Here is a 26,987-nt window from a genome sequence, read left to right as displayed (position 1 = left end):
TCAAAACTAAATAATATTAGGCAAACAGCACTGAAAATAATCAATGTTTGCGTCCCCAAATCTTACTCATATTAATAAACATTGCATCAAAAAGGAAAGAAATCTAATACTTTAACGCTTTATTCTTATTATCTTCACTTTGATAATCAACTCATAACTCTTGGTTAAAAAAAGTTGAATAACATTAAGCAAATATAAATGATATTACAATGATTTTTTATCCCAAAATTGTACACAAAACTAATCAACATTGTACCAGAAAGTAAAAGAATTGAATTCTTCAGTTCTTTTTTCTTACTAGCTGATCCTTTGTATTCAATTCAGGTCTCAACAGAATGATGTAGCATTTAGGGAAAAAGATACATCCCAATAATCCAGCACTGGAAGCCAAGATTGAGAAGATCTCCACAGCCAACAAGGCTTTTCCTGTGGAGCTCAGGTAAGTTGGAACAAACAGCACCCAAACACTGCAAAATACCAACATGCTAAAGGTAATGAATTTAGCTTCATTGAAGCTGTCTGGCAATTTGCGAGCACAGAAAGCCACCAAGAAACTGGCAAGAGCCAGGAAACCCATGTAGCCTAGGACACAGGAGAACATGACTGGAGAGCCTTCATTACATTCAACGATGATGGCATCGGTCACAGAATGCATATTCAACTGTTTGAATGGAGGGAAAGATCCTAGCCAGATGCTACAAAGGCTTTCTTGAATGAGAGAGAAAAAAAGGACAATGGAAGTTGCCATTCTCTTCCCCATCCACTTTTTCATGTTGGAGCCTGGCCTGGTAGCCATGAAGGCTACAACCACAGTGAGGGTTTTAGCCAAAACACAAGAAACAGCTGCAGAGAAGATGATGCCAAAGGTTGGTTGTTGGAGAAGGCAAGAGACTTCATTGGGCTGACCAATGAACAGGAGAGGACACAGGAAGCAGAAGTGGAGGGAAATAAGGAGAACATACATGAGGTCCCGATTGTTGGCTTTGACCAAAGGGGTATCTCTGTGCTTAAGAAATATTCCTAATATGAGAGCAGTGATCAAAGACAATGAAACAGAAATGGAGGCCAAAATAATCCCTAGAAGTTCCTTGTAAGAAAGGCATGTTACAATTTTCTGGATGCAGTGATCTTTTTGTTTGGTTGGGTATTGGTCTTCTGGACATTTGAAGCATTTTTCCATATCTTTAAGACAGATAGAAAGGAAGGAAGGAAGGAAGGAAGGAAGGAAGGAAGGAAGGAAGGAAGGAAGGAAGGAAGGAAGGAAGGAAGGAAGGAAGGAAGGAAGGAAGGAAGGAAGGAAGGAAGGAAGGAAGGAAGGAAGGAAGATTTCACGTCAATTTGTGTATAGTACTTTGTCTCCCAAACATGGCTGTTGTAACATCATTATGTTTATGTGTATGTGCCTGTGTGTGTGTGTGTTTGTGCTTCTCTCTCTCTCTCTCTCTCTCTCTGTGTGTGTATATATATATGTTCGGGTATTTTCCCATGTCATTATAGTTGTGCTTTTAAAGTTGTAGCAACGTTTCGGCAGAATCTCATCTGCCATCATCAGGCTTCTGTATTGTATTCGTCTGTGAGTCAGACTTTTACAGAGGTTTCAGTTTTAAATTTGGGGCTAGCCTACTGCTTTGCCAGAATGGTTTTTTCTTCATCCTGATTGGTTGGGAATCTTGGTCAGTGTTTATTGTTCTTGGAGGTTCCTGTGTTCTGCTTGATTGGTGTTTCTAATATCTTCTGTCTGTTTTGTGGCTCTTTTTGTGTCTTGATTGGCTGGCAACATTGTGTTCCTGTATTGGAGGCCTTTAGTGCAGCTTGGCTCCGGGTAAACAGCTACAGCCCCAAGCTGAAACAGCAGCTTCACATGTACAAAACTCATACCACTTGTTGGAAATGATTAAAGATCTACACGTGGAGCAAGAAAATCTGCTTGTAAGTTTCAACGTGGTTTCACTATTCACTCAAGTCCCAATAAAAGAAACTCTTGAAATCATCAAAAATAAATACCGACCAGCTAAACACCTCATGGAACTAACAGAACACTGCTTAACCAACACATATTTCATATACAAAGGACAAAGATACAAGCAAATTGAAGGAGACCCTATGGGATCACCACTGTCACCCATCATTGCAAACCTGTTCATGGAAGAATTCGAATCCAGAGCCCTGGCTAATGCCACCCACAAACCCAAACTATGGTTAAGATACATCGATGACACATTTGTGATTTGGCCCAATGGAAAAGAAAACCTAAACAATTTCCTAACACACCTAAACAGCACACACCCCAAATTCAAGTTCACCATGGAAATGGAAACAAACAACTATCATTCCTACATGTACTAATCTAAAAAAAAATGATGGCACACTAGGACACACCATATACCAGAAGAATACACACACTAACCGCTACCTCAACGCCCAGTCCCACCACCACCCAGCACAGATAATCTCTGTGGCTAAAACACTAATTGCTAGAATCAAATGCCTTGCAGACAAGACACACATAAAGACTGAACTATGCACCCTGACTAAAGCACTGACAGCCAATGGCTTCCACAAAAGCAAAATCACTGGCTTGATCCACAAAAACACACTGAGACATAATGGAGACCTAGAAGATGAACAGACCTATGGAACAGCTGTCCTGCCCTACATAAGTGGTATTACAGACAGACTACAGACTTACTACAGACTTACAAATCAGTAAGATACTACACAGGCATCACATCAAGACTGCCTTCAAAACAGACAGAAAAATAGCAGCCATCCTTAGAAACCCCAAAGATAAAATTGACCTGGAAAAACCAAGGCGTATATGAAGTCCCCTGTGCATCATGCCCGGCCACATACATTGGACAGACCAATAGAAGAATAAGTACCCGTCTGGATGAACACAAAAATGCAGTCTAAAAGCTGGAACACACTTCCTCACTAGTCCAACACATGAAAGCCACAGGTCATAGTATCAACTTCAATGGCACCAAAACCCTAGCCACTATAGAAAACCCCAGCCACAGAATTATCAGAGAAGCCATAGAGATTGAAAAGGACCTGAAAGCATGAATAGAAGAGATGATTCCACCAGACTGTCAATCATTTGGAAGCCTGCACTCACAAACAAAAAAATCTCCACACCACTAGCCAGGCAAACACCTGGGCACAAACAGATCCTCCCTGATACCTCCAGCTCAAACACACCCCAACCAGGCACCCAGATGAAACCTAGCTTCCTAACAAATGATAGCCATCTGTTTACTTGGAGCCAAGCTGCACTAAAAGCCTCCAATACAGGAAACACAATGTTGCCAGCCAATCAAGACACACAAAAAAAGCTACAAAACAGACAGAAGATATTATAAACACCAATCAAGCAGAACACAGCAAACTCCAAGACCAATAAACACAGACCAAGACTCCCAACCAATCAGGATGAAGAAAAAACCATTCTGGCACAGCAGTAGGCTAGCCCAAAATTTAAAACTGAAAGCACTGTAAAAGTCTGACTCACAGACAAACACAATACAGAAGCCTGATGATGGCAGATGATATTCTGCTGAAACGTTGCTACAACTTTAAAAGCACACACACATATATATATTCTTAAGTTTTTGCGGGTACTTACATGTATGGCATTCAGCTTTGTTCGGGTATTTTCCCACGTCATTGTAGTTGTGCTTTTAAAGTTGTAGCAACGTTTCGGCAGAATCTCATCTGCTATCATCAGGCTTCTGTATTGTGTCCGTTTGTGAGTCAGGCCCCCACAGTTGTTTCAGTTTTAAATTTGGGGCAGCCTATTGCTGTGCCAGAATGGTTTTTCTTCATCCTGATTGGTTGGGAATCTTGGTCTGTGTTTATAGGTCTTGGAGTTTGCTGTGTTCTGCTTGATTGGTGTTTCTAATATCTTCTGTCTGTTTTGTGGCTCTTTTTGTGTCTTGGCATATACGAAGTCCCCTGTGGCTGCCCCAAATTTAAAACTGAAACAACTGTGGGGGCCTGACTCACAAACGGACACAATACAGAAGCCTGATGATGGCAGATGAGATTTTACCAAAACATTGCTACAACTTTAAAAGCACAACTACAATGATGTGGGAAAATACCCGAACAAAGCTGAATGCCATACATATACATACATACATACATACATACATACATACATACATACACACACACACACACACACACATATATATACACACACACATACATACATACATATACATATACATATACATATTCATATTCATATACAGATACAGATACAGATACAGATACAGATATATATGTATGTATGTATGTATGTATGTATGTATGTATGTATGTATGTATGTATGTATGTATGTATGTATGTATGTGTATTTATGTATATGTATATGTATGTATGTATATGTATATGTATTTTCCAATACAGAAGCCTGATGATGGCAGATGAGATTCTGCTGAAACGTTGCTACAACTTTAAAAGCACCACTACTATGACGTGGGAAAATACCCGAACAAAGCTGAAGGCCATACATGTAAGTACCCGCGAAAACTTAAGAAAAATATGTCAATTTGACCTCACGATTATGAAATTTGGCAAGAAACCAGACGACTGAGTTCTACTTCCACCTTAGACAGAAAGCCAGCTTGGTGGACTTTCACTCAGAGGCACCAAACCTAACATGGACCACTTTGTATTTCCCATAGGTAGAAGAACCAAGGTGCTTTTTCAAGAGGCAACTGGACTTTCTGATTTTTGTTTGAATATGCTTTGCTTCTCATCTAAGAAGTTTCTTTAGCTCTTCTTCAGCTTCTTGGATGAGAAGTGAAACATCTTCAACATCACCTTTGGGACAACCATGACTTGGATGACTGAGAATCTGCATAGACATAAGTAAATGACTTATTAAAACATTGTTGCTTCTTGAAGGACTCTGTCCATTATAGATGTGCAACTTAGAAAGCAACAGCACATTCTATTTTCAAGTTCTTATATGCCAATATAAAAAATAAACAGCAGCAAGATATTGTTATGCCTGCAGAAAAATCCAAAATATATTTTTCCAATAAGTATTTTATGTCATTTCAGATATGTTTTCCTATTACTAGCCTTGCTGCTAAATCAGTGGTCTTCAAACTTGATAGCTTTAAGACTTGTGAACTTCAACTCCCAGAATTCCTCCTCAGTCATGTTAGTTCAAGAATTCTGGGAGTTGAAGTCCACAAGTCTTAAACTTACCTTGAGCTAAATCATCATCATATCCATTCATGTTGTCATCAGAGGGTTTCATAGGACAAATTGCCCCCTCCTCAAAAAAAAATGTTTCCATGTACTAGTGGAAACATCAGCATTACTACAGCCCCTCCGTGTCTGAAAATAAAACCCAGCAGTGTTATCTCTTGGGGATAACCTTAGGGATAAATTGATAAATTCATATATATATAAAGGTTGTACTTGACATGATCACAATCAATCGTAAATTCTATTGCTAAGTGAGACATTTGTTAAGTGAGTTTTGCTCAAATTTATGACCTTTCTAGCCACAATTGTCAAGAGACAAGAGTTGTCTAGCCACAATACACTGCATGTATTCAGTTAGTAGCACAGTTGTTTAGCAACTAATAGGATTAAAGGCCTGGAGACTAAAATATATGACAAATGGTTGCAGGGTTTGGGTTTTGGCTAATCTAGAGAAAAGAATAACTGGTGGGGGGGATATGATACCACTATTCCAGTATTTGAGAGGTTGCCACAAAGAGGAGGGGGTCAATTTATTTTCCAAAGCACCAGAAAGCAGGAAAAGAAACAATAGATGGAAACTAATCAAGGAGAGAAGCAACCTGGAATTGAGGAGAAACTTCCTAACAGTGAGGACAATTTACCAGTGGAACAGTTTGCATTCAAACATTGTGGGTGCATCATCACTGGAGGTTTTTAAGCAGAGACTGGACAGTCACTTGTCTGAAATGGTATAGGGTCTCCTGCTTGAGCAGGGGGCTGGACTAGAAGATTTCTAACATCCCTTCCAGCTCTATTCTGATTTTCTCTTCTCTAATCTAGCTTCTTCATTGACTTTGCTTATCAGAAGGCTGCAAAAGGGATTTCAGATGATGTTAATTAGTTAGGGTAATGAAACATCTGCAAGAAAATAAGCAAACTCAGAGAGTACCAAGGACCCCTTGTTTTAAGAATGATTGCACATTCTTAAGAACTGGCTAGAAAAACAGTAATAAGGCAGAAATGTCAATTTAGCACTTCTGATTGGGTGGCTCCGGTAGCAACTTATGTTATTGATGTAAGATTGAGAAATAAGACACTGTAATAATGTACCTGTCTTGTTTGAAATCTCCCCTTCTGGCAGGGAACACAATCATAGCAACAAAACTTCTCTCCTTCCTTCTTTTCCTTTTGATTTCCAGGATGGCACTGTTCATTACATTCTGAAAGAGGACTGGTCTAATATAAATAGAAAATGAACTGGGATAAGAAAAAGTGCGCCCCATATGTCTCTGTAAGCTCACCTACCCCCAATATTTGAGTAAGACATAATAAGATGTCAGGAGACTTCCAATGGTGCTTCCATCGGAGACGGACCAAAGACCGGGATTGTGCACGGTTTCTACCCAGTCGGAGGGTCTCAAACGGGACCGGATCCACCTCAGAGGGGTGGGAAAAGAGAAGGAAACCACCAGCCAGGTTGAGGGGAGCCACATTTCCCCTCCCTGGCTTGGTATACTCCCCTTGAATACAGGAGGTAGTGGCAGACTTTAATGGCAGCCCTGAAAACAGGAAGCTACCCGGGACCTAAGTGAATGCTGGAGCAGTGAAGTGGTGAGTAACATGTGACCGGGCAAAATACCTTGTTTTTTGCAAAATAACCCCGAGAAACAGAAGGAAAGAACTCTTGTTGAAAATCATGGCAGTGGCGAATGGAAAGTAAGAGGAAATTATAAGATAAACAAAATTGGATTATAAAAGGACTATAACGGAATCAGAGACTAATTTTGGAATAAGATACAGAAATTGGCATTAATCAGGCATTGGCTAGAATGCTAGACTTATTGGAATTGATTATATATAGATACAATAGCTAATGATTGAAAATTAGTGGAATAAATATAAGCAAATAGGAAAAAATAAATAAAAGAACTTTAAAAAATGGAAAGTGACACAAGAGTGCCACCCAATGGTATAACGTACCTTTTTCCTATCATTATATGGAAAACTACTGAATTTGCAAATATGTTAATGGGAAATGAAATGAAATAAAAGAGTATAATATAACAATAACCCTGGAATATATATACATACATACACACAAACACACACACACACACATGAAGATTGCAACAAAGGGACAAGCAAAGATAATATCTTGGGACTTTTTGGCGGATTGGGACTGTGACAAGAAAACAGAAGGATTAACAAGAGAAATTGATTAAAATAGAAGATGTTGGCTTTCAATAAAACAGAGAATATCTTGATTGATTAAGTAAAATGAGTGAAATATGCAAATAACTCAGATTGGAACTGCAAAATGTGAGAGGAATGATAAAAGTAAGCAAGAAACTGTGGGATATATTAGCAGAAAAATTAGAAATGGTGATGCAGTGCACAGAAGAACAAAGAAAGACGAAGGAGGAGGAGTTAAAGAAAGAAGAAGTCTGCCTAAAAGAGCCAAAAGAACAATGGACTTTACAAAAAGACAAGAAAAAAACTAAAAATAAGACATTGATGATAGATGTGATAAATAAAAAGGGAAATACTTCCAAGATTAAACAAAAGAAGAAGAAGCTGTACAAGAAAAATTGCAAAAGAAACGGAGGGGGCAAAACCTCCCCTTCCGAATGGGAGATGAAATTAAAAATAATATTAGCGAGCTAAGAAAAGACTGGGAAAACTTAGAAAAGGGAAAATTGGCTAAAATTGGAAGAAACTATAGGGCCAAGAGATTTAGAGATGAAGGCTAAGGATAAAATGAAGGGGTGATACCACATGGAAATGTACTTGGGTGGTGTTGTTTTTTTTTTTTTAGAAATATAGACGGGGGAGTTTTGAAGTTTAAAGTTTATTGAGAATCATATTTAAAAAAAAAGAAATAAGCCTAATTGGAATTAAAGGGGAAGATTTCACTGTAAGATCATTACATAATTATATACGGGGGGAAATGATGATAGAATGAGATAAATTAAAATGGTTTTATTGTTATTAAATTATTTTCTCTTTTTTTTAACATATATTATATTTAATGGGAAATGGAAATGCAACTGATTATACAAATGATATTAGAAATGATTATGTTATAAAGTATTTGTAATGAGAAGATTCTGTGTTATTCAAATGAGTAGGAAAATTCTACCTTCTGGTACCTCAACTTCTGCTCCTGCCTCCCCATCAACTGGAGGACGACTATCAACAATGGCGAAGCAAGATAAAGGACAGACGGATTTAACGACGGTTATGCAAGGAATTCAAGAACTTAAAATGAGTATGGAACAAAGGATGGGGAGTATTGAACAAAAAATTGAAAACGTCCAACAAATGATGGTGAAATATGATGAGAGACTGCAAAAAATGGAAGAGAAAGACAATCAAAGAGATGAGAAAATTGGAAATATTGATGACAGAGTGACAACGCTTGAACAAAACAAGAATGAGATGTTGAAGTGGGAGATGGATAGATCAGAATATTACCTCAGATTTCAAAATATAGAGGAAGAAAAAGGACAAGATCTTGCTGCAGTAATGATAGAAATCTTGGCTGAAGCTCTGGAAATAACAGAGGAAAAGATGATGGATGGAATAGATAAGATATACCGAGTATTTACAAGATATGCGTCAAGGAATAAGCTACCAAGAGAAGTTCATGTCAGATTTACTAAAAAATCTATTAAAACACAGATATTACAAGCGGCAAGAGAGAAGGCATTGAAATATGGAGATAAAGAGAGTTGTGGTTTTAAAACAAGTACCCAGAAAAATTAGAGAGATGAGGAGAGAATATCGCTTCCTGACTAAAATATTATTGGAAAAGGAGGTGAATTACAGATGGTTGATTCCAGAAGGATTAATGGTTACATGGAAAGAACAGAGATACAGAATTGGTTCAATTGACGAAGCAGAATCGTTTTATAATGAATTCTCTAAAAGAAGAGAAACAGAGATAGAAAAAGAGACTACCCTAACTGAATTTCAAGAGGACCAAATAGAGATGGGAAAAGAAGAAGGTGCAGTAGGCGGGCAAGTGGAGACTAAAGAACAGCGTGAAGTAAGATCAACGAGAGCTGTTAGACCTAAATATAAATCATAATTATGGAGGAAAAAAGATTGATTTCTTTGAATATAAATGGACTGAATTCAGCTATTAAAAGAAGGAAAACCTTTCATAAAATAGAGAAATTAAAATTTGGTATAATTTGCTTACAAGAAGTACATATTAAAAAACAACATCAACAATTATTGGTGCGACCAAAAATAGGGAAAATTTTTACTTCTTTGGCCCATTGTAAGAAAAGAGGAGTGGTTTTGTATATTAAAGAAACTATTCCAGTGAAATTGATTTATACTGATGAAGATGGAAGAGTATTAATGGTTGAAATTGTGGATAATAACACAAAGATACTCTTAGTTGCAATCTATGCTCCGAATGATAAACAAAAAAGATTTTATAAAAAACTACATATGAAAATAATTGAATTGGACTACGCTAATATATTTATAATGGGAGATTTTAATGGAATTGTAGACAATGAATTGGACTACACAGCAAAAATACCACGACAAAATAGGAAGATTCTTCCTAAATCCTTTTTTGAAATGATAGAGGAACTAAATTTAAAACATATATGGAGGGAAAGAAATACTAAAACTCAACAATATACTTTCTATTCGAATAGGCATTCATCATGGTCCAGAATAGATATGATTTGGACGTCAACAGAATTATTATCTAATATTCAAGAAATAAATATTGAAACAAGTACATGGGCAGATCATAACCCAATGACAATTAAATGGAAAGGACAAAAAAGAAGATCTAGATGGACATTAAATAATACTATTTTAAAGGAAAAAGACTTTACACAATGGACGGAAACAGAACTGGCCTTCTTCTTTAATGAAAATAGAAAAGAAGATACTTCAATACAGAATGTTTGGGACACAATGAAGGCATATGCAAGAGGATTGATAATGGAATATACAAAGAAAAAGAATATTAGGAAGAGGCAAATTTTAGAAGATGATTATAAAAAATTGGAAAAAGAATTACAGAGAACGCCACAGAAAAAAGATATTAAATTTAAAATGGACATAATTAAACATAAAATGGATCAAACAGAGAAAGAAGAATTGGCGCAAAAAATCAGAAGCACCAAACAGAACTATTTTGAGGATGCAAACAGGCCAGGTAGATGGTTAGCATACAAACTGAGAAAAGAGAAAGAATCAAGGAGAATACTACAGTTAATGGATGAACAAGGTCAAGTTTGTCATGGTAATAAGGAGAAAAAGAGAATTATTCGAGACTTTTATGCACAATTATATAAGCAGGAGGATTTTGATGAGGGGAAAATCAAACAGTATTTACAAAATGCTAACCTATCTAAGATACCTGATGAAACTGGGAAAATGTTAGAAAACCCTATAACAATGATGGAATTAACTGAAGCATTCAATAGGCAGAATAACGGAAAGCACCAGGACCAGATGGTTTCCGGCAGAATTTTATAAAACATTACAAGAATCGTTGAGTATTCCATTGTTAGAAATTATGAATGAAGTTATGATAAATAAGAAAATACCTAAAACATGGTCAGAAGCTTATATTACGCTTATCCCAAAAGAAGGGGCTGACCCATCACAAATTAAGAACTATAGACCTATTTCTTTATTGAATGCAGATTACAAAATATTTGCTTCAATTTTGGCAGAAAGGCTTAAAAAATACCTAAATAATTTTATTCATCCTGATCAGAATGGATTTCTACCAAAGAGACAAATTAAAGACAACATGAGAGTAATTTTGGACACTTTGGAATACTATGAGGCACACCCTGAAAAACAAATGGCTTTGATATTCTTAGATGCCCAAAAGGCATTTGATAACGTGAATTGGAGATTTATGTTATTATTATTGGAACAGATGGGCTTTGCTAGAAAATTTATTCAAGCAATAGAAGCTATATACTATAAGCAAACAGCAAAAGTGATGATAGAGGGAGAATTTACAGACTCTATCAATATTAAAAAAGGCACAAGACAAGGATGTCCACTATCCCCTTTGTTATTTGTATTGACTTTGGAAGTGTTAAATAGAAATATTAGAGAGGATACAAATATAAAAGGAATGAAAGTCAAAAAGGAGGAATTTAAATTGCAAGCCTTTGCGGACGATTTGGTCTTTATTCTGAAAGACCCTCTAGAGACAGCTTTAAAATTGCTGGAAAAGATAGAGACGTATGGTGAGATGGCTGGCTTGAAAATAAATAAAGACAAAACAAAGATTCTGACAAAAAATATGTTATTAAGGCAAAGAGAAGAGTTGGCAGACCTATTGAAAATTCAAGTTACGAGTAAAGTTAAATACTTGGGGATATTTTTGACATCAAGATGTACTACATTGAAAGAGAATAACTATATTAAACTTAAACAGCAGATAGCGTCTGACTTGAAAAAATGGGAAAACCTACAATTATCTTTGATAGGTAGAATTTCAACAATTAAAATGAATATTTTACCCAGAATTTTATATTTGTTTCAAACAATACCAATTAGGCTTGGTAAAGATTACTTTGATGAATTAAATAAAATAGTGTTGAAGTATATATGGCAAGGTAAGAAAGCGAGAATAAAACTAAAACTTTTACAGGATGCTAGAACTAGAGGAGGATTTGGCCTTCCTAATTGGGAGTTGTATTATCAAGCTGCAAATTTAATGTGGGTTAAAGAATGGATAACATTAAGAAAGTCTAGATTACTGGCATTGGAAGGACATGACTTATTAATGGGTTGGCATGCCTTTTTATGGTATAAGGGAACTAAATCGCAGGGTTATTTCAGAAGGCATTATATACGGGAATCGTTATGGTTGAATTGGGAGAAAATTAAGAAACAATGTTATTTGAAAATACCAGTCTGGTTATCAACTATCGAAGCTTTTTCCTATCCTATAATTTATAAGGAGGAACAAACAGTTAGATATGGGGAAATACTGGATGAAAAGGGTGAACTTAAAACGATGCAAAAGCTAGAAGGACAAGATATAAAGATGAATTGGTTTTCATATGCGCAAATACATTCAAGGTATATTAAAGATTCTAAAACAGAAGGATTTTATGATAAATTGACTGATCTAGATAGGATTTTGACAGGTTCTGATGAAAAAGTGATTAAAAAACTATATAGTTATTTGTTGGAAATTAAATTAGAGGAAGAACAAGTCAAAGAAACAATGATTGTTTGGGGGAAGAATTTTGGATATGGGATTGATTTAGAGAAATGGCAAAAATTGTGGTCTCAAAATTATAAAATGACAATGTCAGTAGCATATAAAGAAAATTTGTATAAGATGTTTTACAGGTGGCATTTCCCCCCGACAAGAATAGCAAGAATGTTCAAGAACAAATCTGAAAAGTGCTGGAAATGTCATCAGATCCCTGGCTCATATTACCATATGTGGTGGACTTGTGAGGAGGCCAGGAAATACTGGACTAGAATTCGCATATGGTTGGAAGAAATGACAAAAGAACATATAGATTTGAAACCGGAGATTTTTCTATTGGGAATCTTACCTGATACATTCAACAAAAACTTAAAGTATTTGATTGTAAATGTGTTAACAGCGGCTAGGATTGTATTTGCTAAAAATTGGAAGAGTGAGAAAATACCATTAGAGGAAGAAATTATTAAGAAAATGCTGGAATGTGCTGAAATGAGCAGATTGACATTTGAAATTAGAGAACAAGAAGATAAACAATTTTATGAATTTTGGGATCTTTTTTATCAATGGTTAGATAAAACAATATAATAATAGAATATTTAGAAACTTAAGAAACAATGAATATATATATATTTTTGGTTTTGATAATATTTTTAGAATATTTTATTAAGATAGATTTGGTATGTTTTTACGATTTGTTATAAAATAAATTAACTAAATTATAGTTATCTCGCTTAAGTATGAATTAGTAAAATTATAATCAAATGATTGTTTAATAAATATTAGGATATATAATTGTTGATTGATAATGAGTTATTATGTAACATAATTTTTATGATGACTACGAAATGGACGCACAAAGAGGAGTGGTAAACCAACCGATACACTGTCTGTAAATTTATGAAGAATGATGATGTTTTTATGTTATATTTTATGTTTTATGTGTTTTTATTTGTTGTTAAAATCAATAAAACTTTTATTAAAAAAAAAAGTATTTGTAATGAGATGATTATATTATGATGAAAAGTGAGGAATGGAAATTAAATATAATTTTATAGGCTAAATTTGATTAAATGGAAACAAAGAGAAATACAAATTTTTTCTTACATTATATATATATACAGTATATATATATAAAACACACCTAAACAGCACACACCCCAAAATCAAATTCACCATGGAAACAGTAACAAACAACTACCATTCCTAGATGTACTAATCTACAAAAAAAGAGATGGCAGACTAGGACAAACCATATACCAGGAAAAAACACATACTAACCGCTACCTCAACACCCAATCCCACCACCACCCAGCACAGATAAACTCTATGGCCAAAACACTTATTGCCAGAACCAAGCGCCTGGCAGACAAGACAAACATAAAGACTGAACTATGCACCCTCACTAAAGTACTGACAGGCAACGGCTTCCACAAAAGCAAAATCACTGGCCTGATCCACAAAAACACACTGAGACATAATGGAGACCTAGAAGATGAACAGACATATGAAAAAGCTGTCCTGCCCTACATAAGATATACTACAGACAAAATCAGTAAGGTACTACACAGGCATCATATCAAGACTGCCTTCAAAACAGACAGAAAAATAGCAGCCATCCTAAGAAACCCCAAAGATAAAATTGACCTGGAAAACCAAGTCATATATGAATGCCCCTGCGCATCATGCCCTGCCACATACATTGGACAGACCAATAGAAGAATAAGTACCCACCTGGACTTCCGGTTTGTCGGCTTCGCGAGCGGCAGGGATTTGCGAAGCTGCGCGATCCCTGCCACGCTAGCTGTTTTTGGGCTCGATCCGGACGGGTGCAGAGCTAGGCTGCCCTGCAGGGGCAGCTGAAGGTAGGGGGGATCCGGAGAGGGGTTTGGGGGTGTTGCAGACCCCTCCCCGGCCAGCAGAACCCCTTTTCCCAGGATGGTGCAGCGGCGGTCCGTAATGGCCGCCACAAAGAAGCTGGCAGCCGGGTAAGAATGTGCAGGAGGAAGTGGAGAAAGTGCTTGAAAGGAGAAAGTTTTTCTTGGTTCCTAGGACTCTAAGACATATTTAACAAAATTCCTGAAAAGTATGACTTTCTGAATGATACCTTCGAGAAGAGGAAAAAGTGGCAGTTTGATGGTGCTGAAAGGATAGCTTACCCTCTTTTCTACGGAATAAAAAGTGAATATTAAGAAACCTATTTTTTTTTAGGTGAAAACTGGCTCTAAGCGATGAGTGGGAAAAGAGAGGACTAAAAAAAATATATTTGTATGCTAAGACTTTGTTGGAGGAGATGCCTTAAGGATTGAAAGACTAAAATATATTGCAATAAGATTTTAAGAAATAGATTTGGACTTTCTTTTTTTCTGATTGATACTACCCTAGGAGGAGAGAGGGAACTCTGTCTTGGTTTGGACTGATTGATAACTTTGGGATTGTTTTATTTTTCCTTTGGAATATTTTGGTTGTTGTAAGAGAAAAGAAAAGAAAAGATTTATAATGGCTCCTTCTATTGAGGAACTGAGAAGGGACTATGAGCAAGCAAAAAAAATGGTAAAGCTGGTTTGAAAGAAGCCTGCCTTTTTTTTGGAAATGGCGCTCATTAACTATCAACAAACATTGCAACAGATGAAAACAGCAGAAGAAGAAGAAGGAGAGGAAGCCATCTTTAATAAATCTCAGAACTTGACCAAGAGGGAAGGAAGAGGGAAAGGAAGAGAAATAAAGGACTTAAGACTTAAAAAAAAACATTTAAGAAAGGGAAAAATAAGGTGCAAAATCAATATAATGATGGTAAACAAAAGGGAAGAGGAATACGACAGAGAAGGGAAGCCAGTAAGACAGAGGCTAGAAGAAGGGGGGGTAGAAAGGTTTGTTGGGAGAAGAAAGAATGGGAAAAGGTGGAGAAAAGCTACAAAGTTTTGAAATTAAATGGGAAAAAGGAATCTTTTTAGGGATAAAGGATAAGTATAATTTCTGCAAAGAGATTTTGCAAGGTACATAAGATGATATTGTAGTATTGTATTAGAAATAGAAAACTTAAATGGCTTAAGAGTTGATAAGAGATTAAAATGTTGAAATGTTAATAATGATTGGTTTTAAAATTTAATAATATGAGGGGAGATTTAGAATATTGAGCTTTAATTAAAGAGTTTAATAAGATTATGGTATTGATGTTATTATAAAATTTTATTATAGTATTTGTTTTTAATATTTAGATTTATTGTTTAACTATGTATTTAATTATTCTGGATGTATTATTCAGTTAGAATGTACCAAGCAAAATCGGATTGGGTATTGGGTGTTATTTTAAAGATTAACTTGATTAATTTAGTGGGGAGATAGAAAGGCATCATACTCTGATTAGTGATTTCAGGAGAAATTTCTTTTTTTATATAAGGAATGAGACAAAGGTACAATAAAGAATGGACAAAAGATACAAATATAATGACTCAAATTAAGATGATTAATTAAGATAGAATTAAAAAGAGTGAAATATGGGGAGAAGTTAATATAGAAGACTTAGAATGGTAAATAAAATAAGTAATGATATGTAATATGAGCATGAATACAGTTGAAGTCCATGAAGAAAGAGATACCTGGGTCCAAGTTACTTTCCAAAAAGATTTTTTTTTATGTTTTGTGTGTTGTGTATATATGTTTTTTTTTTTTTTTGGGGGGGGAATTAATGAAACCTTGCAGAAATATAGAATGAGAATAATGGTAACTAAGTCAGAAAGAAATAGATGAAATAATAATAATAAAATGGAATAAGAGTAAAGAGAAATAAAGAGAAAATGGATAAGAGGTTTTTGTATGTTTATATGGAAATGGTTTAAAACAGAATTATAGTTCATCTGACTTGTTAAATTTATAATGGAAAAAGGTTTAAATATGTAATGGATAATGATGACTTGTGTATTTTGAAAATTAATAAAACTTGTTTATTTTTTTTAAAAAAAGAAGAATAAGTACCCACCTGGATGAACACAAAAATGCAGTAAAAAAGCTGGAGCACACTTCCTCACTAGTCCAACACATGAAAGCCACAGATCATAGCATCGACTTCAATGGCACCAAAACCCTAGCCAGTATAGAAAACCCCAGCTACAGAATTATCAGAGAAGCCATAGAGATTGAAAAAAGACAAAACAGACAGAAGATATTAGAAACACCAATCAAGCAGAACACAGCAAACTCCAAGACCAATAAACACAGACCAAGACTCCAAACCAATCAGGATGAAGAAAAAACCATTCTGGCACAGCAGTAGGCTAGCACCAAATTTAAAACAGAAACGGCTGTGAAAGACTGACTCAAAGACAAACGCTATACAGAAGCCTGATGATGGCAGATGAGATTCTGTCGAAATGTTGCTACAACTTTAAGAGCACAACTATAATGATGTGGGAAAATACCCGAACAAAGCTGAATACCATAAATACACACATACATACATACATACATACATACATACATACATATATGGATCTTTGGTTATATATATATATATATATATATATATATATATATATATATATATATATATATATATATATATATATATATATATGTTTTCTGAGGTTCTCATGGGTATTTGTATGTGGATCTTTGGTTATTCGGGTTTTCTCCCGCGTAAGATTCAAAGTATCTAGGCAACGCTTTGGCGAGGTCCCACTCGCCATCTTCAGGCTGGTGCTTTCGGCTTAGTGCCAGTGCAAAAGTCTGACTCACAGACGGACACAATACAGAAGCCTGATGATGGCAGATGAGATTCTGCTGAAACGTTGCTACAACTTTAAAAGAACAACTACAATGACGTGGGAAAATACCCAACCAAGCCGAACACCATACATGTAAGTACCAAAACTTAAGAAAACACATATATATATATATATATATATATATATATATATATATATATATATATATATGGCATTCAGCTTTGTTCGGTATTTTCCCACATCATTATAGTTGTGCTTTTATTTTTTTATTTTTTTAAATAAATTTTATTAAATTTACAATTAAAAACATATCGACATTACATACACAAAAGGGAAAAAAACAAAAAAAGAACATTCGGTCTTACAAACTGGAAAGAAAAGAGAAGAGGAGATGTAAAAGAAAGAAAGAAACAAAGGAAGAGAAAGAGAAAAAAGAAAAAAAAGATGCATTTAAAAACAGACAATATCCTTTTTGACAGTCTGCAAGATCCAATTCTCCTACCTTAATTTGAATACACACATCTTTCCGATATCTATGCTTAAATTACCCATTGTCCATTAAGCAGTTTATCTCTGGACTAACCAATTATACCAAGAGTTCCAATTATCGTAAAATGTTGAAGCCTCTTTGTTTTTGAGTGCTATAGTTAATTTATCCATTTCTGCACAATCACATATTTTCTGGATGACCATTTGTTCTGTAGGTGCATAGGGTGATTTCCAACACTGGGCAAACGCTAATCTGGCTGCAGTTAGGATATGAATTGTTACATATTTCATCTTTTTGGGTAAATGTTTATCAGAGATCCCTAGTAGGAAGAACTCTGGTTTGTATTCGATTTGTTCTTTGGTTATCTCCTCCAACCATTTTCTGATTTTTTGCCAATATTTCTGGGTTTCTTTGCAAGACCACCACATATGAAAGTAGGTTCCTTCTATGCTTTTACATTTCCAGCATTTTGGACTCGTGTTTGGGTTCATTTTCGCCAACCTCGAAGGGGGCAAGTGCCATCTATAAAACATTTTGTATGTATTTTCTTTATATGCTGCCGATTTTGTAATCTTAATATTTCTGTTCCAAATCTTTTCCCATTCTGATAATGTAATACTTCTTCCGACATTCCTGCTCCAGGCTATCATGTTCCCTTTGACTATCTCTTGTTCTAATTCTACTTCCAGTAAGTATTTATAGAATCTGGATATGTTCTTTTTGTTTGATCCTAGTAAAATTTTATCTAAATACTGCAGTTTGTTATAAATTCCAAAGTCTTTTATATCTTGTTTGTATCTGCTATGGATTTGTATATATAACCACTGATCAATTTTAAATCCCTGTTCCTGTAGTTCTTGTCGAGTTTTTAATTTTCCTTGCGGATCTAATAAATCTTTATATTTAATCATTTTTGTTATGTCCAAATTATTGGGATGTACCATTGCCTCCATTGTTGATAGCCAGATCGGAATTTTTAGATAGTGTTTTTTGCATATTTTTTTCCAATTAATTAATAATGAGTCCCTAATGAGGTGTCTATGAAAGTAAGACTGCTTGGGTTTCCCCACTTCCCATAAGAAGGCATGCCACCCTCTCTGGAGGTCATGCCCTTCTAATGCTAAAATTCTTTTGTTAAGTAAGTTCACCCAGTCTTTTATCCATAATAAGATAGCTGCCGAATAATATAATTCCCAATTTGGAAGGGCTAGACCCCTCTACTTTTCGCATCTTGTAAGGCCTTTACATTGATCCTGGGTTTTTCCCCTGCCAAATAAATTTAAGTGTGATCTTATTTAATTCTTCAAAAAAATTTTGGGCAACTTAATTGGGATTGTCTGGAATAAATAAAGAAATTTTGGTAATATATTCATTTTAATCGAGGCAATCCTGCCCAATAAGGAAAGCTGCAACTTATTCCAGGATTCTAAATCTTTCTTTGTTTGTTGAAGTAGTTTATCATAATTGTTCTCTTTAAGTGATTTACCTTGTGGTGTTAACCATATTCCTAAATATTTGACCCTTTTTGTTACCTGTATCCCCATCATTGTTTCTAATTCTTCCTTCTGGTTTTCTGTTAAATTTTTGGTCATTAATTTCGTCTTTTTCTATTAATTTTTAATCCTGCCACTGTGCCAAATTGTTCTAATTCTTTTATTAGATTATAACCTTTTTCCATGGGTTCCTCCAAAAGAAAACCATATCGTCAGCAAACGCTTGTAGTTTATATTCTTCTGATTTGACCCTCACTCCTCTAATTTCAGAATTTTGTCTAACCCGTGTTAAGAGTGATTCTAGGGCAAAAATGAAAAGAAGAGGTGAGAGAGGGCAGCCCTGTCTGACACCTTTTTCTATATTTATTGGATCTGTTTGTTCGCCATTGATTAGTATATTAGCCTGTTGTGTGTTGTAAATAGTTGTTATAATGTTTTCAAATTTGGTGCCAAGACTCATATTGTAAATTTTTGAATTAAAAAGTGCCAATTTAAGTTATCAAATGCTTTCTCAGCATCTAAAAACATGAGTGCGGATTGTTTCTCCGGTGGGCTTCATAATATTCTAGGACATCGATAACAGTTCTTAAATTGTTCTTTATTTGTCGGGACGGAAGAAATCCATTTTGATCTTCGTGTATATGTGGATTTAAAGCTTGTTTTACTCTATTAGCTATGATAGAAGTAAACAATTTATAATCGGCATTTAAAAGTGAAATCGGTCTATAGTTGTTGATGTATCTATGATCTGCATCCTCCAGCCTGAAGATGGCGAGTGGGACCTCGCTGAAACGTTGCCTAGATACTTTGAATCTTACGCGGGAGAAAACCCGAATAACCAAAGATCGATCTATCTATCTATCTATCTATCTATCTATCTATCTATCTATCTATCTATCTATCTATCTATCTATATCTATATCTATATCTATATCTATATCTATATCTATATCTATATCTATATCTATATCTATATCTATATCTATATCTATATCTATATCTATATCTATCTATCTATCTATCTATCTATCTATCTATCTATCTATCTATCTATCTATATATATATATATATATATATATATATATATATATATATATATATATATATATGGCATTCAGCTTTGTTCGGGTATTTTCCCACATCATTATAGTTGTGCTTTTAAAGTTGTAGCGACGTTTCGGCAGAATCTCATCTGCCATCATCAGGCTTCTGTATAGTGTTCATCTGTGAGTCAGACTTTTACAGTGGTTTCAGATTTAAATTTGGGGCAGCCTATTGCTGTGCCAGAATGGTTTTTTCTTTATCCTGATTGGTTGGGAGTCTTGGTCTGTGTTTATTGGTCTTGGAGTTTGCTGTGTTCTGCTTGATTGGTGTTTCTAATATCTTCTGTCTGTTTTTTGGCTCTTTTTGTGATCTTTTTTCCATTGGCCTCCCGGGTTTTGAAAAAGAGATCACAAATGACCCAGAAGATTACAATGCAGGACCCAGGATACCACAACAAAAGAACTTGCAAGGCCATCACACAACCCATTACCCAAGCCATTAAAACCCCGGAGGCTAATGGAAAAAAGATCATTACAAAACAAACAACCCAGGAGATTACAGGATATCTCCACAACAAAACTCACAAGGCCACCACACAGCCCATTATACCAACATCAATTCTATCAACCAATCAAGAGGCAGCAGCGCAGCCAAACAGCCCAGCACACTACCCCCCCCACCAGTATTTGTAGAGAGATGGCAGCTCTGATCACACGCTGCTTGCACTTGAATGAAGCCGAAAGCTCCAGCCTGAGGAGGGAGAGTGGGACCTTGCCAAAACATCACCAAGATAGTCTTAATCTTACAGTGGAAAAGACCCGAACAAATTTTCATAGATTTTCACAGGTATAGGTATGCAGCAATGCGTGATCGGAGCTGCCATCTCTCTATAAGCACTGATGGGGAGGTTGGCTGTGTTGTTATTTCTTGATTGGTTGATGGAGTTGATGTTTGCAAATTGGTTGGCTTTTTTGTAAGAACATGTGTGACTGAGGTATTGGCTCTGTGTCTATCAGCCTCCTGTGTTGTAACGACCTGACTCTCCCCCCCACATCAAAGGCGCCACAGATAAAATCAGCAAAATTCTCCACAAACACAATATCAGGACAGCCTTTAGAACTGACAAAAAATAGCCAACATTCTAAGAAACGCCAAAGACAAGATCCATCTAGAAAACCAAGGAGTTTATGAAATACTATGCAACAATTTCCAAGTCACATACATTGGACAAACTAACAGGAGAATAAATGCACACATCGCAGAACACAAGAACGCAGTCAGAAAAGAAGAAAATACTCCCTTCCTTTTCCATCACCATAAAGCCACAGGACATGAAATTAATTTTGAGGGAACCAAGTTAATCTCCAATACTGAACACTAAGTCCAATACTGAACTTCAACAAGAGAATAATCAGGGAAGCCATCGAAATAGAGAAACACCTCCATAACACGAATAAATGGGATGATACCTCCCACCTAACAGACATCTGGAAACTAGCCCTTATCAACAAATGAGTCCCAGCCAAGAAAACCAATACCGAACCCAAAACAACACATGATGCCGCACCAATCTCCCTCACCAGACTCAAACACAAACCCATCCCATAGACGAAAGAGAACCACCATCCAGAAACCAGACCATGGCTGCATCACCAGCTGCCACACACCCCGACCCCCAAACCAAGCAAACTGACACATGCCATGAACACATAGCCGGGCCTCAAACTTCGAGCCAAACCAAAACCTGGAATGTCACATCACAGCCACCCGCTCACGAAACTCAGGAGGTTACACCACAAAACCTCAGGATGTTACAACACAGCCAACGACCCAGGAGATTACAGCACAAGATCCAGGATGTCACAACAATAGAACTCAGAAAGTCATCACACAGCTCATTACCCAGGTCGTTACAACGCAGGAGGCTGATAGACACACAGCCAATAACTCAGCCACACATGTTCTTACAAAAAAGCCAACCAATCTGCAAACATCAACTCCATCAACCAATCAAGAAATGACAACACAGCCAACCTCCCCACCGGTATTGATAGAGAGACAGCAGCTCCAATCACACTTTGCTTGCACAAGCACGAAGCCGAAAGCACCAGCTTGAAGATGGCGAGTGGGAGCTCGTCAAAACATCATCAAGATATTCTCAATCTTACACAGGAAAAGACCCAAACACACCAAGACCTTCCCACGTCATTATAGTTGTGCTTTTAATGTTGTAGCGATGTTTCAACAGAACCTCATCTGCCATCATCAGGCTTGTGTAGTCGCTTGCATAATATTTGGCATTTTCATTTTAATCAAGACCCAAATGTTCTTTAGAGAAAATCCCTCACTGTATTGGGGAATACAGGGGGAATCAGGATGAGCAGGAACATAGTTTAAGTGACTCAAAGGCAGCCTTTGGATATCTCGGTTAAGCTTTGATAGTAGATATAACATAGTTCTAACAATAGCGCTTATATACTGCTTCACAGTTGCTATACATCCTCTCTAAGCAGTTTATAGAGTCCCCAACAATCTGGGTTTTTATTTTACCAATCTCAGAAGGATGGAAGGCTGAATCAACCTTGAACCAGTCAGGATCGAACTCCTGGCTGTGGGCAGAATTAGCCTGCAATACTGCATTCTAACCACCATGATACTACATTCTAACCACCATGATACTCGTATATGATATAGTGCAATAGTATTATGTAGTATTCATAAAAAATTATTATGAACCAGATGGAGAAAGGGGAGTCCTTTAAGAACCCAGAGAGCCACACCTGATTGAAGACACTGTGCCACAAAATCATATTCTCATTAATTCTAAATTCTTTTCCACCGGCTGCATCTGGATCTATCCATCCAACTTTCACTCTTCCAAAGGACCTGTTTGGAAAAGTGACCATGTTCACAATGTCAAATCCACCTCTTATTTCCTTTTGGTCATTAAAGGACACCATGTCATTTGCTGAATTGTTGAAGGAAATCCTTTGAAGATATGGGTGGAGCTGATTGAGAAACCAAGAGAAAGAAAGCATATATTATTTAGAAAGAGGAAAAGAAAAGAACTTAACAATGAATGTAAGTTTTCATTATTTTTAACAAAACAATACAGTTGGAAGGGAGTTTGGAGGTTTTCTAGTCCAACATCTGTTCAAGCAGGAGATCCTATAACATTCCAGACAAATGACCATATAGACTCTTTTTAAAAGCCTCCAATGATGGAGTGCCCACAATTTCTGGAGGCAAGCCATTCTACTGATTAATGGTTCTCACTGTCAGGAAATTTTTTCTTAATTCTAGGACACTTCTCTCCTTGATTACTTTCCATCCATTGTTTCTTGTCTTGCCTTCTGGTGCTTTGGAGAATAGGTGGACCCTCCCTCTTCTTTGTGACATCCCCTCAGATATTGGAATAGTGCTATCATGTCAACAGTGGTCCTTCTGTTTACTGGACTAGACTTACCCAATTCCTGCAACCGTTCTTCATATATTTTACTCTCTAGCCCCCTAATCTTGGTTGTTCTTCTCTGCACTCTTTCCAGAATTTGTTTTAAGTTAAGTGACACTAATTCCAATGGTTAAGTTCCATCAAGAAATATTAGGACCTCAGAAACTCAAATTAATTTCAGGATAAGAATTTTTTACCCACCCTTTCAGCTCTTGCCCATAATGATTAAAAAAACTAACTAAGATATATTTAAGAGTTTCAGTTGTTTTTTTTTTTCAAATAAGCAGAATCAAATATAGAATGGTTGTAGATGTTCTTCTGGCTAATAACAAATTGGCAGTTTGTTACATTTTCCATAGCTAAGCCACTAGGATCCTGATTTCACTATCATATCTTTCAACTCTCAGAGATAGCCTGATATAGAAAATATACTCGTTGTTTGATCTTGCAGAATATTTTTAAGACACCAAATCTGAAATTATATAGATTCATCAAGTACCCATGGAAAGGACATTTATGACTAATGTGTTTACCCCAAAATAAGACCCTGTCTTATACTTTTTGGCCACCAAAAAAGGTACTAGGTCTTATCAGGGGGAATGTCATTCACTGACTCATCTCACTTGCACGTGTAGCCAGGGGTGGCTTCAAATTTTTTAACAACTGGTTCTGTGGGTGTGGCTAGGTGGCATGGCTAGGTGGGCATGGCCATGTGACTGGGTAGTCATGGCTTCTTCTTCTTTTTGCAGCACCTTCTCTGTTTTTCTGGGCCTTCTGAGCCTCAGGGAAGCCTCCTGAGGGGTTTTTTGCTTACAGAAGGCTTCCCTGGGGCTCAGGAAGAAAAAAACCAAAGCACAGGGAGGGGAGCACTGTACCCCCCCTCCATTTTTTGACTTCCTGGGCCTCAGGGAAGCCTCCTGGGCAAAGGAGTAAAACAGCGAGGGGAATCCCAGCACAATTGATCATAAGAACAGCTGATCATTGGGAGGAATAAAAAAAGAAATACCTTAAGGAGTGATGGCAGGGAAGAACGCAGCCAGCTATGTCGGGCATGTGTGTGATTTTGTTCATGAGGGATAAGAACTGACTGGGTGGGGAGAGGCAGTCAGAGAGGGGAGGGGCCAGCGAGGAGCACAATTGGCCGGTTCTCCGAACTGTGCAGAATCATTACAAACAGTTCTATAGAACTGGTCCAAACCAGTAGAATCCCACCCATGCGCAAAGCTCCCAGCCTCTTTTTCACTATCAGAGGCTTTCAGGAACTTCTTCATCCAGCAAGTCCAGCAAGGCTTTCCTAAAGGTCTTTCTAGCTGATAACAGAGCTCTGGATCAATCCAGAGCTCTGTTATCAGAGCTATAGCTATAGAAGCCTTCAGGAAAGCATTGCTGGCTGCAGAAAAAATGGTTGAGGTGTGTGAGGCCTGGCTGCAACTATCCGAAGGTAAGTAGCAGGGCAGTTCCACCTCCCATTCCCCCCTAGCTTAATTTTCACCTGTGCGCCCTGGAGTGGACAGAGGTCTTAATTATGGCTTATTTGGGGGGTAGGGCTTATATTGGGTGCACATGTAAAAATCAAGCTAGGGCTTACTTTCTGAGTAGGTCATATTTTGGGGGAAACATGGGATTCATAAATGTTCAGCTAGAGATAAAGTTCAGGAAAAGTTCTGTCATTGAAACAAAAACAATCCTGTTTTGAGTGCCATTACCAGCCACGGTTGAAGTTCTACATGTTCAACAGACCTCTTGATAGATCTCTGGAAGGACTGAGATGAGAACATGGCATGCAAAGCATACACTGTTGTATAAACACCATTATAGATACTGTAGCTATGTCCAATGGTATGCATTTCAAACAGGTGTCCAGGCAGATCTTCCAAAGTTTCTTTCCCACTACACATTTCATCATGCTTTAGTGACATATCAGGATTTGGGAGAAAACAGTCAAATGCTTGCTCCCAGAAGTCCTTAAAGAAACCATCTTCTTGGACCCAGGAAGGTTCTACCATCTGGAGAAAAGTTTTGAATCCCTGAAGTTCTCTTGAGTGAACCATAAAAGAAATGGCTCCTTGGAATAAATCAAGATTCCAACCTCTCTGAAGGCCTGGGAGTATGAAATTAATCCCACTTGTCATGATCCAGACCTTTCTGAATGAGTCTTTTTCTTTATTTGCAGGGTCTTGCACAAATACAATGGCTCTCAGCCGTGCTATTGTCACTGATTCTCCATAAACTATAAATGTGTTGGCCTTATGATCAGTTAATGGAATGTGGATATGTGATGCTTTATCAATAATTGGTTCCAAGTTATCCAAACTAACTTAATGCGGGATTCGTTCTGTGTAAGCTGTACATATTCCATTCTGGGAAAGCAACAATTCCATGGTCTGCAAGAATTCCTCTCCATTGCTATTATCAAGGGCCATGAGCCCTATCCATGTCCACCCAAAATACTGGAGCAAATGGATGATTCCAGAGTATTGGTGAGCTTCATTTGGGACCATGGAATAAAATGAAGGCACTTGGGTGTAATAAATCTTCTGAGAGACCAATGATCCATAAGTGAGCTAAAACAGAATGTAACAGGGAAAAAACAATAAGCTAAAACAGTGGTATAATATTTATCTCTATGCTATAGAGATAATTTTTAAGCATTTGTTCATGTACAGAGAACTAAAATGAATAAGTTTTTTGGAGAATATTTTAAAGGCATTAGAGCATAATGCAGCATACTCCAAACCACTTGGAGGCAGGACAAGAAGCGATATATGGAACCTAATCAAGGAGACAACCAACTTAAAACTAAGGAGAAATTTCCTGATAGTTAAACCAATTAATCCATGGAATGGCTTGCCTCCAAAGTTGTGGGTGCTCCAACACTGGAGGTTTTTAAGAAGAGATTGGACAACCATTTGTCCAGAATGGTATAGAGTCTCCTGCTTGAGCAGGGGGTTGGACTAGAAAACCTCCAAGGTCCCTTCCAACTCTGTTATTCTCTTGTTCAGTTTCAATTGTTTTTATTTTTAGTCCAGTCGTTTCCTTCTATTGCTTTTTGCCTATTGCAAGTAAAATCCTACCTGTGGTAACTTGTAGAGATCCAGAATGTCTGCCATATGGAAAGAAGTATCAGAACCAAGTCCTCCAATGATGGCTATCAGATTCCTTAGCCGGGCACATTTGTAGTTGGGAAGAAAGCTAGTTGATTTGAAGAGCAGGTCTAGGGTGCTTCGATAAGTCATCTTTGCATCATAGTAGCTGTCGTAGATATGGAATCCAAGGGTAACATTAGGCAAGATCTCTGCGTTCTCATTGATCTCCTTCACAGCAAAAGCCAGGGCAAGGGCATGTTGGTGGAATTTTGT

At 36.8% G+C, this 26,987-nt stretch overlaps 1 protein-coding gene across 1 annotated transcript; it reads right to left on the bottom strand.

Annotated features, from left to right (window-relative positions):
- Positions 1-280: 280 nt before the first annotated feature.
- LOC148129161 (vomeronasal type-2 receptor 26-like) lies at positions 281-26,987 on the bottom strand. Its single transcript, XM_087945616.1, has 6 exons — positions 26,703-26,987; positions 25,335-26,192; positions 22,958-23,185; positions 6,317-6,442; positions 2,883-2,886; positions 281-1,182 (listed from the first exon to the last, which is right to left on the bottom strand). Exons 2-6 carry the CDS (start codon positions 25,758-25,760, stop codon positions 281-283), a joined length of 1,686 nt encoding a protein of 561 aa, XP_087801742.1. The 5' UTR covers positions 25,761-26,192; positions 26,703-26,987.

This window comes from Notechis scutatus, chromosome Z, assembly GCF_049901735.1.
Source record: "Notechis scutatus isolate UNSWTSFEM ecotype Mainland chromosome Z, rNotScu1.2, whole genome shotgun sequence".
Classification (NCBI taxonomy): domain Eukaryota; kingdom Metazoa; phylum Chordata; class Lepidosauria; order Squamata; family Elapidae; genus Notechis; species Notechis scutatus.
Note: the sequence above shows the minus strand (reverse complement) of the source record. Positions and strands in the feature narration are given on the sequence as shown.